The sequence below is a fragment of the Ranitomeya variabilis genome, chromosome 1 (genome assembly GCF_051348905.1).
Source record: "Ranitomeya variabilis isolate aRanVar5 chromosome 1, aRanVar5.hap1, whole genome shotgun sequence".
Lineage (NCBI taxonomy): Eukaryota > Metazoa > Chordata > Amphibia > Anura > Dendrobatidae > Ranitomeya > Ranitomeya variabilis.
This window is the reverse complement of record NC_135232.1, coordinates 46,833,056-46,850,113: the sequence shown is the minus strand read 5'-3', so window position 1 is coordinate 46,850,113 and position 17,058 is coordinate 46,833,056. Positions and strand designations below refer to the sequence as shown.

Below are 17,058 nucleotides of genomic sequence, written 5' to 3'. Positions count from 1 at the left end.
GCATAGTTACTTGTGTCCAGTATTGTGGTTTATTATTAGCCAATGGGGTGGAGTCAATCCCCTTCAGAGGAATAGGAGTCTCCAAAGGCTCTAAATCATACCCACAGCGTTTGGCAAAGGACCAATCCATAAGACTCAAAGCCGCGCCAGAGTCGACATAGGCGTCCGTGGTAATAGATGACAAAGAGCAAATCAGGGTCACAGATAGAATAAACTTAGACTGTAAAGTGCAAATGGAACCAGATTTATCAAGCTTTTTAGTGCGCTTAGAGCATGCTGATATAACATGAGTAGAATCACCACAATAGAAACACAACCCGTTTTTCCGTCTAAAATTCTGCCGCTCGCTTCTGGACAGAATTCTATCACACTGCATACTCTCTGGCGTCTTCTCAGTGGACACCGCCAGATGGTGCACTGGTTTGCGCTCCCGCAAACGCCGATCGATCTGAATAGCCATTGTCATGGACTCATTCAGACCCGCAGGCACAGGGAACCCCACCATAACATCCTTAATGGCATCAGAGAGACCCTCTCTGAAGGTCGCCGCCAGGGCGCACTCATTCCACTGAGTAAGCACAGACCATTTACGAAATCTTTGGCAGTAAATTTCAGCTTCATCTTGCCCCTGAGAAAGGGACATCAAAGTTTTTTCTGCCTGAAGCTCCAAATGAGGTTCGTCATAAAGCAACCCCAAGGCCAGAAAAAACGCATCCACATTGAGCAACGCAGGATCCCCTGGTGCCAATGCAAAAGCCCAATCTTGAGGGTCGCCCCGGAGCAAGGAAATCACAATCCTGACCTGCTGTGCAGGGTCTCCGGCAGAGCGAAACTTCAGGGACAAAAATAATTTGCAATTATTTCGAAAATTCTGAAACCCAGATCTATTCCCCGAGAAAAATTCCGGCAAAGGAATTTTCGGCTCAGATACAGGTGCCTGACAAACAAAATCTTGCAAATTTTGTACTTTCGTGGCGAGATTATTCAAACCTGCAGTTACACTCTGAAGATCCATTACAAACAGGTGGACACAGAGCCATTCAAAGATTAGAAGGAGAGAAAGAAAAAAAAAAAAAGGCTGCAGCATAGACAGACTGGCAAGAGGTCCAATTAAGAGCACACTCAAGAGGAAAAAAAAAAAAAAAAAATCTCAGCAGACTTCTTATTTCTCTCCTTTCTCAGCCAAGGATTTTAACCCTTTAGTGGGCCGGTCAAACTGTCATGATCTCAATGGCAAGAGAACATAGCATAAGCATATATAGGAACTAGCTCTTGGAAGATGGGAACTGAGCTTGACCATGAACTAAACCTACCGCACAACTAGCAGTGGCCAGGTAGCATTCCTACGTTTTATCCCTAGATGCCCAGCGCCAGCCGGAGGACTAAATAATGCTAGCAGAGGAAAATATTAGTCCTAGCTCACCTCTAGAGAAATACCCCGAAAGGAGACAGAGGCCCCCCACATGTATTGGCGGTGAATTAAGATGAAATAACAAACGTAGTATGAAAATAGGTTTAGCAAATTTGAGGTCCACTTACTAGATAGCAGAAGACAGAAAGGACACTTTCATGGTCAGCTGAAAACCCTATCAAAATACCATCCAGAAATCACTTTAAGACTCTGGCATTAACTCATAACACCAGAGTGGCAATTCCTGTTCACAAGAGCTTTCCAGACACAGTAACAAAACTACAGCTGTGAACTGGAACAAAAATGCAAAAACAAACATGGACAAAAGTCCAACTTATCTAGTAGTTGTCTAGGAGCAGGAACAAGCACAGAGAGGCTTCTGATAACATTGATGACCGGCAAGCAACTAACAGAGAAGCAAGGTTATATAGCGACTCCCACATCTTGATGGGAACAGGTGAACAGAGAAGATGAAGACACCAGTTCAATTCCACCAGTAGCCACCGGGGGAGCCCAGAATCCAAATTCACAACAGAAGAGAGGGGCTAAGGCTGGTTTTACACTTGCGTTTTTATCTGCATGCGTTTTTAAAAAAAACGCATGTGTGAAAAAACGCATGTAAACGTTGTAAAACGCTGCGTTTTTTAGACGCATGCGTTTTTGCATGTAGAAAAAAAACGCGGCGTTTTGCCGCGTTTACATGCGTTTTTTCCATGCATTTAAAACGCATGCTGAGAAGTGTGTGACAGCTGCCAATCATCAAAATCCACAAGAAAACCCACTATAAATAGAAATAGCTAGGGTTAGGGGTAGGGTTAGGGCCTAACCCTAACCCTAAACATGACAGAAATACGTGGCACTTTAATACGTGACACTGAAATACGTGGCACGTGGCACTTACATACGTGGCACTTAAATCCGTGGCACTTAAATCCGTGGCACTGAAATACGTGGCACTTAAATAAGTGGCACTGAAATACGTGGCACTGAAATACGTGCCACTGAAATACGTGGCACTTAAATACGTGGCACTGAAATACGTGGCACTGAAATATCGTGGCACTATGACAGAAAATGTTAATTAAACGGTTAGGGGTGAGGTTAGGGGTAGGGTTAGGGTTTGGATCCCTTTATCACCCTGATGGTGGTGGGTGGTTTTTCAGTGTTTTTTCTGGTTTTTTCTATAAAAACGCATGAGTTTTTAACGCAAACGCATGTGCTTAAAAACGCATGCGTTTACATAGACAGCAATGCATTTTTTTGCAGCAAAAAAACGCCGCTAAAAATTACTACAGGTTGCATTTCTGCTAATGAACGCGCGTGTTCAAAAACGCATGCGTTGCCGAAAACGCGTCAAAACGTATGCGAAAAAACGCATGTGTTTTTAATGTTAAGTATAGGAAAAAAACGCATGCGTTTTTTAGCGCTAAAACGCAGCGTCCAAAAACGCAAGTGTGAAACCAGCCTCAGTGCCGGAATTGGCGCATCTTACAGATGCGCCATTTCTGGGGTGGCTGCGGACTGGTATTTGTAGCCGGGGGGGGGGGGGGGGGGACCAATATCCATGGCCCCTCTCTAGGCTATGAATATCAGCCCGCAGCTGTCTGCGTAGCCTTTCTGGCTATAAAATATAGGGGGACCCCAAGTCATTTTTTTGGGGGGGTCCCCCTATTTTAATAGCCAGTAAAGGCTACGCAGACAGCTGCGGGCTGATATTCATAGCAGGCTACAAATATTGGCCCCCGGCCGTCGGCTTTCCCCCTCTTGCGCAGAAAATTGCGCGGGAGCCCACGCCGTTTTTTTCAGTTTTTTTATTAAATTAAACACTCATTAAGGCCTGTTTCACACTTGCGTCGGCACGGGTCCATCGCTATGCGTTGGGCCGACGTACCGACGCACGTTGTGAAATTTGTGCACGTCGTGGGCAGCGGATGCAGTTTTTCAACGCATCCGCTGCCCATTCTGAAGTCCGGGGAGGAGGGTGCGGAGTTTTGGCCGCGCATGCGCGGTAGAAAATGGCAGACGCGACGGACGTGCCAACGGTCCGCCAAAACACGACGCATCCGTTGCACGATGGACGCGACGTGTGGCCATCCGTCGCGATCCTTCACTAATACACGTCTATGGGTAAAAAACGCATCCTGCGAGCACATTTGCAGGATCCGTTTTTTTTCCAAAAAGACGGATTGCGAAAAACGCAAGTGTGAAAGTAGCCTTATAGAAACATCGGCCTTTCTATTATATATCTATGGATATATCTATCTATAGATATATTTATCTATAGATATATCTATAGATACATAGATGTATCTATCCATATATTTGGGTGCTTTCACACATCGGGTTTTTGCCGTGAGGCACAATACGGCGAGTTTTGAAAAAAACGGATCCATTTTTTTCCATCGGATCCGTTTTTTTCTCATAGAGTTTCATCCGTTTTTTGCCAGATCCGTCAAAAAAGCTGTTTCCGCCAGATGGAAAACACATACAGAGGAATGTTTTCTCTGTCCGGCGAAAAAACGCACAGCGACGGATCCGGCAAAAAAAGTATGGAACTGAGCTGTGAAATGATGAATCCGGCCTTGGAATCCGTTTTTTTATGCATGTTTCCATTCAAATCATGCACATTTTCCGTTTATTTACCTATTTCCAAAAACGACATTAAAACCGCGCATAAACCGCACCAAAAAAAGCATCAAAACTGCACCAAAAACTGCATCAAAACTGCACCAAAAACTGCATCAAAACCTGGTGCAGTTTTGCAGTTTTGGTGCGGTTTTGACACAGTTTTTGGTGCAGTTTTGATGCAGTTCTTGGTGTGGTTTTGGTGCGGCTTTTTCCGCAGCATGTGCACAACAAGTCTGCGGCTCCCATAGACTTACATTGGTTGTACACTACACTGCGGATTTGATGCAATTCAGTACAGCAAAAAACGCTGCGGATCTGCAATCAGATCCGCAACGGGTGCACACAGCCTTAGGCTACTTTCACACTAGCGTTAACTGCAATACGTAGCAAATGCGTCGTTTTGCCGAAAAAACGCATCCTGCAAAAGTGCTTGCAGGATGCGTTTTTTCAGCATTGACTAACATTAGCGACGCATTTGCGACGCATTGCCACACGTCGCAACCGTCGTGCGATGGTTGCACCGTGTTGTGGCGGACCGTCGGGACCAAAAAACGTTACATGTAACGTTTTTTGCTCCTGATGGTCTGCTTTTTCCGACCGCGCATGCACGGCCGGAACTCCGCCCCCACCTCCCCGCACTTCCCCGCACCTCACAATGGGGCAGCGGATACACTGGAAAAATGCATCCGCTGCACCCGTTGTGCGGCGGAGACAACGCTAGCGTCGGTGACCTCGGCCCGACGCACTGCGACGGACCGAGCCCGACGCTAGTGTGAAAGAAGCCTTAGCATTTAGTGAACCTAGCCAAAAAGCCAAGCAAAAAACAAGTGTGGGATTGCACTTTTTTGCCATTTCATTGCACTTTGAATTTTTTTCACATTTTCTGCTACACGACATGGTAAAACCAATGGTGTCGTTCAAAAGTAGAACTTGTCCCGCAAAAGATAAGCCCTCACATGGCCATATTGACGGAAAAATTATGGCTCTGGAAAGAAGGGGAGCGATAAACGAAAACAAAAAAGCTCCAGGGGGTGAAGGGGTTTAGAAACATGGATATGGACATACCTATGGAAATAGACATAGATATATAGATATATCTGTATCTATCTATCTATCTATCTATCTATCTATCTATCTATCTATCTATCTATCTATCTATCTATGTGTAATGGAGTGTGGGTTGGACAAATGTAAAAGAGGAGGTTGGACAGAAATGACATCACAAATCTTTTTGAAGATAGAGGAGGGAGGGGTTGGGGTGTGTTTTGGAGTGGGTGTGGTAGGTTCGTGCTTAGTAGCAGTGCAATGCATCATGGAACTTGTAGTATTAGAGCACAGTAACTCAGGAGAAAGGAAGTTGTCGATTAACCCCATGAGAGCTGAATCCAGCACTAAAGATGTGCTGCTACAGCATGATAAAAGGTAATATTGCTAAAATAAACACAGTAGATGTTTTCAGTGGCCCATAATAGCAAGATTTATGAAAAAAAAAAAAAAAAGGTTATAGTAGTGGACAACTTCTTTAAGTGCTTTTTTTAAAAAAAATTGGTGGTTGGGGCCTAATACCTCTGTTTGCCGCTCCCTGGTGTTGTCCTCAACTGAATAAATCTGAGCTTCAACCTTCTGGCTCTCCTTAAGTGCTTTTTTAAAAAAAATTGGTGGTTGGGGCCTAATACCTCTGTTTGCCGCTCCCTGGTGTTGTCCTCCACTGTATAAAGCTGAGCTTCAGTCTTTAGGCTTTGGGCCTATAGTATCAGATATTAAACTGCATTTGGCCTTCAACTTTGGTTACGGCCTACTAACGGTGTCTGCCGCTCCCTGGTGTTGTCCTCAACTGTATAAAGCTGAGCTTCAACCTTCTGGCTCTCATTAAGTGCTTTTTTAACAAAAAAATTGGTGGTTACGGCCTACTAATGGTGTCTGCCGCTCCATGGTGTTGTCCTCCACTGTATAAAGCTGAGCTTCAGTCTTTAGGCTTTTGGCCTATAGTAGCAGATATTAAACTGCATTTGGCCTACTAGTGTGGTTGGGCCCTTAAAACAGTGTCTGCTGCTCCTGGGTTTGCTACTCCACTGAACAAAGCAATGCCGCCTGTTTAGTCCTGTTACCAATTTTGAACTGCATTTAGCCTACTTTATTCTTTGGCCCTATATCTGTGTTTAGTACTCCTCATCCTGCCCATTGCCCAGCCACTGCTAGATGAGTCTGCTGGTACATTGACCTAGACCACTACATTCCCCTTGCACTCTACACAGCCAGAATCTGACCCTGCTGAAAGTAAGGTTCCCCTTCCCGCATGTTATATCCCCTTACACAGGGACAAAGAGGAAGGTGCAGATGAAAGTGCAGGTTCCTTCATCAGGTGGGGGGGCATACTCGTTGGCGACGTCACTGGCACAGGGCCCCTCAGAGTACGCAAAAGTGTCGCTGCTGGTGGGAGGCGCCCCCGCCGTGCAAACACACCGCTGTACTTTGAGGGGCCCTGTGCCAGTGCCAATGCCAACGAGTGGGCCCCCCCCTGCTTGCTTAGGATCACAGCACTTGCAAACTTGACATACTTACCTCTCCGTGCTCCACCGCCGTGACGTAGTCCACGTTTCCTGGGCCCACTAAAACCTTGAACCAGCCCTACCCCCCCACAACTTTTGCCAAATGACCTCCAATTTCCAATGCCCAACTATTATTATAAAGTTAATTAAGATTGACAAGCTTCAGAAACAAGAATGGATGTTTTTGGCATTAAAATGGGCACTGTAGGTGTTTTCCTGGCCTCCACTCACTGCCGACTATGCTTCCCCATTGACTTGCATTGGGTTTCGTGTTTCGGTCGATCCCCGACTTTTAGCGATAATCGGCCGACTGCACTCGACTCGACTTTGAACAAAGTCGGGTTTCGCAAAACCCGACTCGATCTTAAAAAAATGAAAGTCGCTCAACCCTACTTACCAATTGTCTCTTTGTCTGGCCTCCTGGTCTTGTTTTTCAAGTGTATCCAAGTCATCACTCCTCTAGGTGCCCTCCCGCCATCTGTCCCAATGCCCTAGGTCCATGTGTCCACCCTGTCCTGCAACTTCATGAATCCAGCTCACCAGGATAGCCTAAGAGGAGAGTACTGAATACTCTTCTTCTCGACTGGACTCCCTATAAATTCTGGACAGCTGTATGGACATCGAGCTGGTAGACAGACTAATGGCTATTATTCATTCAAAAAAACTTTATTGGTTCAAAGATCCGTTGACTCAACTACCCATTAGCGAGTACTCCACAGTGTCATACCTAGGCACCGAAGACAATGCTGGCATTTTTTCTATCATGACCGATCTGGGCATTTTAGAAAATTAGTGGAAATGTAATCAACGATCACCAGAAACGGTTGCATTTAAGGTATACCATGGTGGCACTAAAGGGTCTTGTGCCTGGGGAGCGGAGAATGGCACATAGAGGCTCAAAAAAGGTGTGTGAGGGGCTTTACAGTTGAGTCGCCAGCAGGGCTGTGGGTACCAGGTCCGGTCACAATTAAAGGGGTGGTCACGGTTGCACCGACTCAGTCTGTGGCCCTGGGCACTCAAGTAAAAGGGGAAAGTCTTAAAAGGGATTTTAGTAATAAAGTTCTGTTCGTGACGCCACCTGTGGTTCTCAGTCAGAGGGGATCGACGCTGCTTAAAGGGGTCCTCTGGGGTGATGTTGCTGCAACAAAGATGGTGATGTTTTCCACAGGTAAAGCGGGATCCCCAGGGCTTCCAATGTGTATGGCAGGGATGGTGGATTGCCGGTAAATAAACGGATGACACAGGGTTGCAGTCTTTACCTGGTTTACTGATGTTGTAGTCAGCCTCAGTCCAGGGTACCGGCAACAGGTGCAGATAGGGTCCAGGCATCCTGAAGACAAGAGGAAATCCCTTTGCTAAGTCAGTTTGGGAGCCTTCCACCTTGCGCTGACTATTAGTCCCTTGCTGCCTGTAGTGTCCTGACAAGGTCCTCGTTCTCTCCTGTCCTGGAACAGTACCTGTACAGTAGGCAACTTGAGCCGTCTCTTTGGGGTCTCGATACACGGTGACTCTGGGCTCTAACTGCTGCTGTACCTCAGGTATTATGTGGGCAGGTTACTTTCAGCTCTCTGCCCTCCGGTTCTGCTGTGGGACCTGCAGTTCCACACAGCTTCAGGCTCCTGGTGCCCGGTTTCTGCTCTCTAGCTAGAAGGACCCAGTCGCAGCCCTCCTCTAGCTTTTAGTTCCTTTGTGCTCCTTCACTGTCTGCTCCAGACTAAACTAACTCCTCCTCCAGACCAGGATGCATATAGCAAAGTTCCCCTTAAACTGGGATTAGAGCTCCCACTTCTGGCCTGGAGTCAGAATGTGTTTCATGTGAGATTACCTGCCAAAAGGATCCCTCCTGTCTCCAGACATGGCATTACCTCCCCGAGAGGAAGGAAGCACCACTGTGGTACCCGAACTCTTGGGGTGCCACACAGTGACACAAGACATTAATACAGCTTTCTTTTAAAGGGAAAGGCAGTAGAAACCTTTTTTTAACTTCTTGGTTGTATCTAGTCTATAGGCAACTTTTAGAGCTCAGCTGTTACATTACCTGACAATATGCAGAGTCCAGATAACCCATAAACAGATATGCACATTTTTAATACTCACTTATCACACAAGACAAACAGAGGCACGTTTTTTCCTCTGAAAAAGATCCCAAGGCTGTTAAGGATATTCAGCCTCAAGCGACGACATAGATCATATGGCTCATCCCATGTAGACGTCTTTGTGTAATTCTCCCATCCCACCATTAGCATTTTATTAGGATATCACATGCATAAGAGTCAAAGTCATCAGTTGTTTGGCAGCTCACTTCACAAGTCTCCATCTGGCAAGGACATGGCCCCATAACTGGACAATATCTTCAGGTTCTTCATCTGAGATGCAAGAAACAATCTAATCCTATCTTACAAAGCCAGTAATATTGCACCTATTACAACCTAGTTATCCTGAATATATATATTGAATATATATAAAAATGCAGCTCATATCTGTGTCCGGGTTTGTATTAAGAGACTTCTTCACAACTTCACATTGAGCAGCTAACACTGCATTCGGTGCTATTACTGTATTTCCTTCAAAACCTTGGCGGATGTAGAAAACTATGGAAGGAGATCCAGCAACTGAAAAATTGTATAAGAGAAAATTATAAAAGCATAATGAAAGAGAAAACAGAGAGACGCCGGTCCTACGCGTTTTCATTGAAAAGCTCTTAGTCCTGATCATGACATAGGCCCCTATTAAAAGTCAGTGGGATTTGTTGAGCGATGCTAGTATCCGTCGGGCTGCCGATGTGGAACAGCCTTGTAGCATCTGCTATGAGTGGACACCGCAACACTAATGCGAATAGCACCAAAGATCTTAACCCGTGTATATTGCGATCTATGGTGATAATATTGATATCCATTATAATTGGTGGCCTAGGATGCTATAGCATTCTTTAGAGTACAGAATGTTAGAGCTTAATGGGATATAGTTTAGGGTGGTGAATGGGTTAGTGTTGTGCTTCTCCTTGCCCTGCTTCATTTAAAATTGTGTGTCTGCAACCACCACAAGGGGGAGCTATCATAAATGATGTATAGATATAGAAAAGGTCTGGCTAAGGTATTAAAATGAGCAGCTGGTCGGCCTCTTTCACATATAACACTGATTACCTACTGACACAGAAAGCTATTTTTTTGTGCATGAAGTAGAGCTACTGGGACCCAGGACAGATGACAATATCTGCAGATCAGATCACCCACATTGGAGACCAACTCTAATCCAACAGCCAGCTTTGATACAGTCATACAGCCCCTTGAAAAGATGCTTTTTCTGGCTGCTGTAGAAGCACATGGCATCATTGCCATGTAATGTGACGTGTTGTGGGTTGATAACAGGGGTGCTATGTTGTTAAGGCTCCTTTTATGTATGTATAGTATTGCAGGTTGTGCAGTTTCCGGGACATCTAACGTTGCTGCCACCGTGTGGTGCAGGTTTAAATATTAGAGGACTTGTGGACATCGTGCAGGCTTCCCGTGACAATTTTATTTTTACAACAGTTTTTTTATTCCACGTCAAGAACCCTTTTTTATTGTTTTTCTCCTAAATTGCGCACAAAGAAACCCTCCCCCTAAGTTACTCGTTGCCTTACACGCCCTAATAAAGATAATACATTTTGCGCCAGTGAAAAGATTGAATATCCATCCGTACTTCTATTAGGGAAAAACGCCACTAGTGTTTTCTTGCTCCTCATCAGTACAAAGTAGGATTCAGGTTGACAGTATGAAGTGTTGCATGTGAAAATTCAATGAGAATTAATTATTGTCTTAAAGCCTGTAATTTTAATTGTGTCTTCTTGATACTTGTCTCCCATTTAAGATTTCTTGATCTTCAGATATGGTTGGCTTAACAGTCTCTCCTGAGATCTCATTGATGGATGAACCAGTCAAGATCCAAGCTTGGGGCCTTCCTCCTGACCAGGTAGTCACTCTAGCAGCATGGCTGAAGAATGAGAAAGGGCAAATATTTCACTCCAGAGCTTTCTACAAGACTGACATGGAAGGGAAGGTGGATTTGGAGAAAACTCCGGCCACTGGTGGAGACTTCCATGGAGTGTGTCCTATGGGCTTATTCTGGGCTCTTAAACCAAAAATCCCATTTAAAAAACTGAATAAACGTGATGTTGTGGGAAGTCCTTTCTTGGTTCATATCGAGCTATATTCCTCGTTGGAGTTGAATGTTTCTGAACATTTTCCTGCTGCCACCAAGGTCATTGAAAGATGGTACGCCGCTCCCGGAGTCCAGAGAATATTAATAAGAGAAGGACGGATACGAGGAGAACTTTTTCTGCCACCTGGTAAGTAATAATGTGCAAATTCCCATACCAGTCAGTATATAAATAATTCTTAAAAAGAAGATGCATGATTACTACATGATGTACTAGTAACCAGTGTACAATATAACATGCACTATATAGGACTTATTTAAGAGGGATGGATCGCTGAATTGCCAGCGTGAGACAATACATTTGTCCGGGGCTTACAGCAACACAACTGGGCCACGTACAGGAATAAAAATTACATATCTTGAAAGGGCTGCCCAAGCCCTATTTTCAGATACAATTAGAATACTACATACAAATGACCTGATTGATTCCATTTAAGTGAATACGGCTGGCTTCAGTTCGCCAGGAAAAAAGTTGTACACCAGTTCTCGAGATTGCTTGGGGACACAGGCACTGTACCCCTGTGGAACATACACTGTTGGCATAGCCTCTTGATATGTAGATACTTAAAAACATGGGAAACATCATTTAAATGAATGATGATGATGCTGTGACTTTTCAAGCCAAGAAGTTCCACAAAGACCTGTAGTGCCCATCTCCAACATCTTCACCTCCTGGTTACTATTATTATTATTATTTATTGTTATAGCGCCATTTATTCCATGGCGCCTTACATGTGAGGAGGGGTATACATAATAAAAACAAGTACAATAATCTTAAACAATACAAGTCATAACTGGTACAGGAGGAGTGAGGACCCTGCCCGCGAAGGCTCACAATCTACAAGGGATGGGTGAGGATACAGTAGGTGAGGTGGTTAAAAGATCACAAGCTTCTCACGTCTACACCTCCATGCATTGCCTTCTACACTAAAAGTGCTGCTCTGCCCAATCTTCTCTCAAGCTTTACCCCTCTCTTTTATCTCTTCTGACATGTTTTCTGTTAAATGAAGGGTCCTAGCAGTGAGTATCTCTATACAGTATGGAAGTAACAGCATTTCCAACTCCCTTCTCCCACTGTGTAGTAACTGAGAGTGATCACCTGAAAATCCTGCTAACGTATTAAGCACACCACTGCATCGCCTCTGTGGATTACAACAAAAATTAAACTCCAAGCATGTGTAAGTCGTGTACCTGTGGGCGTTCTTCAGGATGCAGCAGAGTCAGGGGCGAGAAAAAACAACTCGTACACAATCCGCTCTCTGTAACTATTTTACTTAGTTATGAGGGTAATTTTACAAGACAATAGGAAACATTAAAAAAAACATACAGACATTTAGCCAGAAGGCTGAAACCCCTGTGCTACTGTATTTTCTACAAATCTGCCTGCTCGTGTGCCTATCTAAATCGGCCGCCCGCTACCTGTTTACACCCTGGAGACTGGGTCAATTATGTGGGTGTAATGTATGGGCTCACCTGCGGTTCAGCACAGCAGTTTACAATCTTACAAACATTCACTTCTATTCCTCAATCAAATATCCCTCTCCCATCCCAATGTGACCTCAATGAACTCAGAAGAATAGTCCGTCCTCAATTATATAAAAAATATCCCAAAATTAACCAGCTGTACCAGCGAATTAGCCATGAACAAAGTCTATAGAAGTAGAACACCTGCCCCATATTATAATGTTCCACAGAAACTCTCTGTCCTGAAACAAAAGGAAGTTCAAGTTTGGTCTACAATCCGTTGCGTGCCGTGTTGGAATCTAGGTGTAAATTAGGGTTCTTAGTTACCAAGTAACAGGAAACGTAGCAACAAATCTGAAAGTTCTGGATGATGATTTTGGAAAAAAACATGGCCTGAACAGTCAATATGCCTAACAATCTAACAACAGGCTCTATCTCAGCCTACAGTCTTTCGGCGTCAGAATATAGTGTGGTGTGTGCACGATTACTTACTGTAACTAAGCAGTGGGCTTTACCGACCTGGGTCTACTCCAAACAATCGATGAATACGGACGGATGTGGTGTCCCTCCTATAGGTGAGTCGTACCGTTAACCCTAGAACGCATACCTGGGGCGTCGCAGGCCTGCCAGGTTACTTGTTTTCTATTTTCTGTAAAAGTACTTTAGTTAGAATTTTGAAAATCTAGGTAATCCTCAGGTATATAGTTGTTAGTAATTTCCAGTTATTCATATATTTTTATGTTACAGACATTTCGGTATAACAACCTTTTTTTGGGACTACCCCACATTCACGCACCTGGGGCCTTTTAGGCCTGTACTAGGTTTACATGTGATACACAGATTTGCTTATCAAGGCAAATTACGGAGGCAATGATCCGATGTGGAATACGCTTTCTGGAACATACAGAGCAAAGAGAAAAAAAAAGAAAGCGCTGCTATATTTGTCCAGCAAAGAAGGAAAGAAAATCGGAGCGTTTCTGTTCTACTTGCAGACAAAATGTATGCAAGGAACATTCAGCCGAAAAAATAATATGCGAGAATTGTCGGGGGAATATGTAAAGTTACAAATAAATATTCCTGCACCAAGTTTGCTACAACCAAAAAATGTTTTCATAAAAAAATTGCACATAGAATGCCTATATTTGGCGTACCCGTTTACTTACTTTTTTGTTGTTTTATGCACATAATTATGTTTTGAAATATACACATCTTAGGCTGTGTTCCCAGTAGCACTGGGGTTCGCCAGAAGGGGATCCATAATGGATCTGACCTCCTGGTAACTCCCGGATTCCGCCAGCCTTAGCTGGGGTCACCAGGAGGTCAGATCCATTACGGATCCCCTCCTGGCGGACCCCAGCGCTAGTTGGAATGCATCCTTACCTTGCAATTGTAAAATAAATTTTGAAAAGTATTTTTATTTGAGTTATTCCGTGTTATTTGCACACAGGCCTAAAAGGCCCCAGGTGCGTGAATGTGTAGATTTCTATGGGTATGCGTTCTAGGGTTAATGCTTGTGGCTTAGCTCCTCAACAGCAACCAAAACCTCTCACACTAGGTCTTGGCCTTTTCTATCTCTTTCTTGGCAGAAATCATCTCACATCTGGACAAGCTCTTCTTATGGATAGGTTCAGCTCCAATCTGACACTGCTGGTCTCTGTGAGGTGATTCCATGAGAGGATGTTGCCAGATTCCTCTCCAGCACATCCTCTCCATGTTCTCATTACCTGCAGACTGCCCTTAAGATGGCCGCACTTCCTGTTCCTGTGTTTCACATCAGTCACACTGTCGTCCCACCTCTGACATTTTATAAGCATATCACAGTCTTTCAGTAATGCTTAGGCAACAGCAACATCTTGTGACCAAATAATAACATTACTGCAGAGACACAAATCTATTTACAACAGGTACAGTGTTACACTGGTGTAGACACAGGTACACACAATTATACTGCTCTGGTGAGCAGACACATATGCACCCCCCTAATACATTTTTGAATAGGTAAAAAAGTGAAACTCCTTTTTTCTGGGCTTCAATATTGTGGAATCCATTTTTTCTTCTCTTTAGGTGAAGGACCCTTTCTGGGAATTATCGACATGTTTGGAGGTGTTGGTGGCCTACAAGTGTTTCGCAGTAGCCTCCTGGCCAGCCGTGGGTTCGCCTCTCTTGCACTGGCTTATTTTGCTTATGATGATTTACCAAAGTTACTCGATGAACTGGATTTAACATATTTTGAAGAAGCCGTTCAGTTTCTATGTAATCATCCAGAAGTAAGTTATAATATTTTATAGAAACATGTCAGTGAGTCTTACGCTTTATGGATTCCTTTGAAAATTTGACATGTCATTAAAGGATTGTTTCCATAATACCAATTGTAGATCAGTGGCTTACAATCCTGAAGTAAAAATTGTTAACACCTTGAGAGGAACTAAATGCAAACAACATATTGGAGCCTGAGCTATGGCAAAGGTGTGGAGGGCAGCACTGCCTGATATAGTACATGCTGGATGGTGATTAGCTGTGGAATCCAAACCCTGCAGGACACAGCAGGGTTAAATTCCTGTAGATTCCAACTGTTGCCCTCCTATAGCCATTTAAAAACAGCATACAGATGCAGCAGTGCTGAGGAGTGCTACAAGAGACAAACTTAGCTAGTCAGCCTGACACGAAGAGAAGCAGCGCTATGCCCATGGTGAGTAAGGTGGCGCTGAGGAGGCATGCTAATTACTGACATTACAGTTGCTTGTAATTGTAAGTGCTCATACAGTAGTGATGAGCGAACGTGCTCGCCACTACTCGGTACTCGCACAATAATCACTGTTCTCGGTGTACTCGTCGAGCACCGATAATTTCCAGGATTATTCGGCGGGAGCTCGCTTCTCCTCCTTTTAATTTTGGCACTTTTTAGAGTACCAATGACCATGCAGGGATTGTCTTCCATACACTGTAATACCGCTGCCATCTTTGTTGTGGTATTAGGCCGGAGACACACTGGTGCTAGATACGGCCGAGTCTCGCTGGTTAAAAGCAAGCTGTGGCACCTGCACTCCGGAGCGGAGCGTGCAGCTGCATAGCAATACATGGAGCCGCACGTTCCGCTCTGGAGTGCCGGTGCCACAGCTTGCTTTTAACCAGCGAGACTCGGCCGTATCTCGCACCAGTGTGTCTCCGGCCTTAGAGTGATTAGCTGGCTGCACAGCGTCATCAGGTCTATAAGAGAACTGACGGCGTCCTGCTCGGCGCATTCTACCCCAGACTCAGCTACTGTAGGGAGAGCTGCTGCTGAGATAGGGTCAGAATTTTTTAATTAGTGGGGGTCTACTAGTGTTCAATCCACAAATCCTGATAAACCAATAGTTCTTTTTAGGGCTAATTCTGGGGTATATAGATCATTGTGCTAGGTAGGCAGGGGAGTCTATGTGCACAGATCCACATCAGTGCAAGGCATGCAGGCACTGTATGTGAGTATATAGATCTCAGTGCATACATCAAAAGTCTCCATTACTGTCTGCTGCTGCGTATTTTATATATACGTAGCTGCAGGTATCCGTGGCTAGGATTTTTTTTTTTTTGCACCTTATACCTGCTTATTTTATTACAAAGCAATCCATAGCCCCCTATGAAAAATAAATCTAAGAATTTTAAAAGGTTTTCTTTGTCCCAGGCTTCAGATGTAAGTGCACAGAAAAATCTGGCCTTTTATTTTGGTACTATAGTATTTTTTGGAGTGTCTTACAACATTTTTGGACACCATTTTGATGACCAAAAAATCTTTGATTTGTAAGCCACACGCATTGCATATAATTGCACTAAATATTTTACTATTTTAGTAGTCAAATATTTTTTTTAGTGTCATAGCCTACTTATTGACACAATTTTGGTGGGCTCAAAAAAATTAAGGCCACATTTTGATCAGTCTGTTATCTCTGTACGACGCCTGGTCTATCTGTGCTTTATAAAAACTTGCTTTTCTGGCATACATTCCACTTTTGGTCTGCTGCTACCCTTGTTCTATACAGTATTTTGTGGTAAAAAAATTTTTAAAATCCAGGCCACATATTGAAACAGTCTGTTATCTCAGTCAGATGCCCGGTTTATCTGTGGTCTACAAATACTTGCTTTTCAGGCATACATTCCACTTTTTTGTCTGCTACCTTTGGTCTATACAGTACTTTGTGGTTAAAAAAAATGTAAAACACTCCCGGCCACATATTACAACAGTCTGTTATCTCCGTCCAACTCCTGGTCTATCAGTGCTGTACAAAAACTTGCTTTTCTGGCATACATTCCATTTTTTCGGCATTGCGTTAGCCTTCATCGTGACAGTAATTTTCTTTTAAAAAAATTTAAAAATGCCACATATTGAGCTTTGTGATTTCTCTGTCAGATGCCTCCTCTATCTGTGGTTTAAAAATTGTTGCATTTGAGTGCTCATTTGAACTGGTTTTGATGTGTCTTACCCTAGTTATTATTAAAATTTGTTCAAAACAAAATAAAAAAATTACCAACATTCCATTGAATTAAAAGTGTGTTTTTTCGGCACACTGATCACATATAAGTTCTCAAAATTAATCCATTTGTATTGAACTTTTAAAATATTTCAGTAGTCCATTTAAAATGGGTAAGGCAAGGGGCAAGGGATGGGGAAGTGGACATGATGCTGATGGTGCATGCAGAGGACAAGGCCGTAGCCAAGCTAAAAGTGGGCCACAACATAGACACACATCTTGTCGCTCGACCTTCCTATCCAAGTTTCTAGGGGACCGCAGCACACCACTATTGAAGCCAGAGCAGTGTGAAACGGTTGTTGGT

General features: G+C 43.9%; 1 protein-coding gene across 4 annotated transcripts in view; it reads left to right on the top strand.

Annotated features, from left to right (window-relative positions):
* The window catches only part of LOC143804712 (acyl-coenzyme A amino acid N-acyltransferase 1-like), a 49,895-nt gene that overhangs the window by 16,068 nt on the left and 16,769 nt on the right, over positions 1 to 17,058 (top strand). For all 4 annotated transcript variants that reach the window (XM_077283113.1, XM_077283097.1, XM_077283106.1 and 1 more), the window contains exons 2-3: positions 10,438 to 10,915; positions 14,314 to 14,516. In XM_077283113.1, coding sequence (XP_077139228.1) covers positions 10,456 to 10,915; positions 14,314 to 14,516 — 663 coding nt within the window. In that variant the 5' untranslated portion in view covers positions 10,438 to 10,455. The remainder of the gene's footprint in view (positions 1 to 10,437; positions 10,916 to 14,313; positions 14,517 to 17,058) is intronic.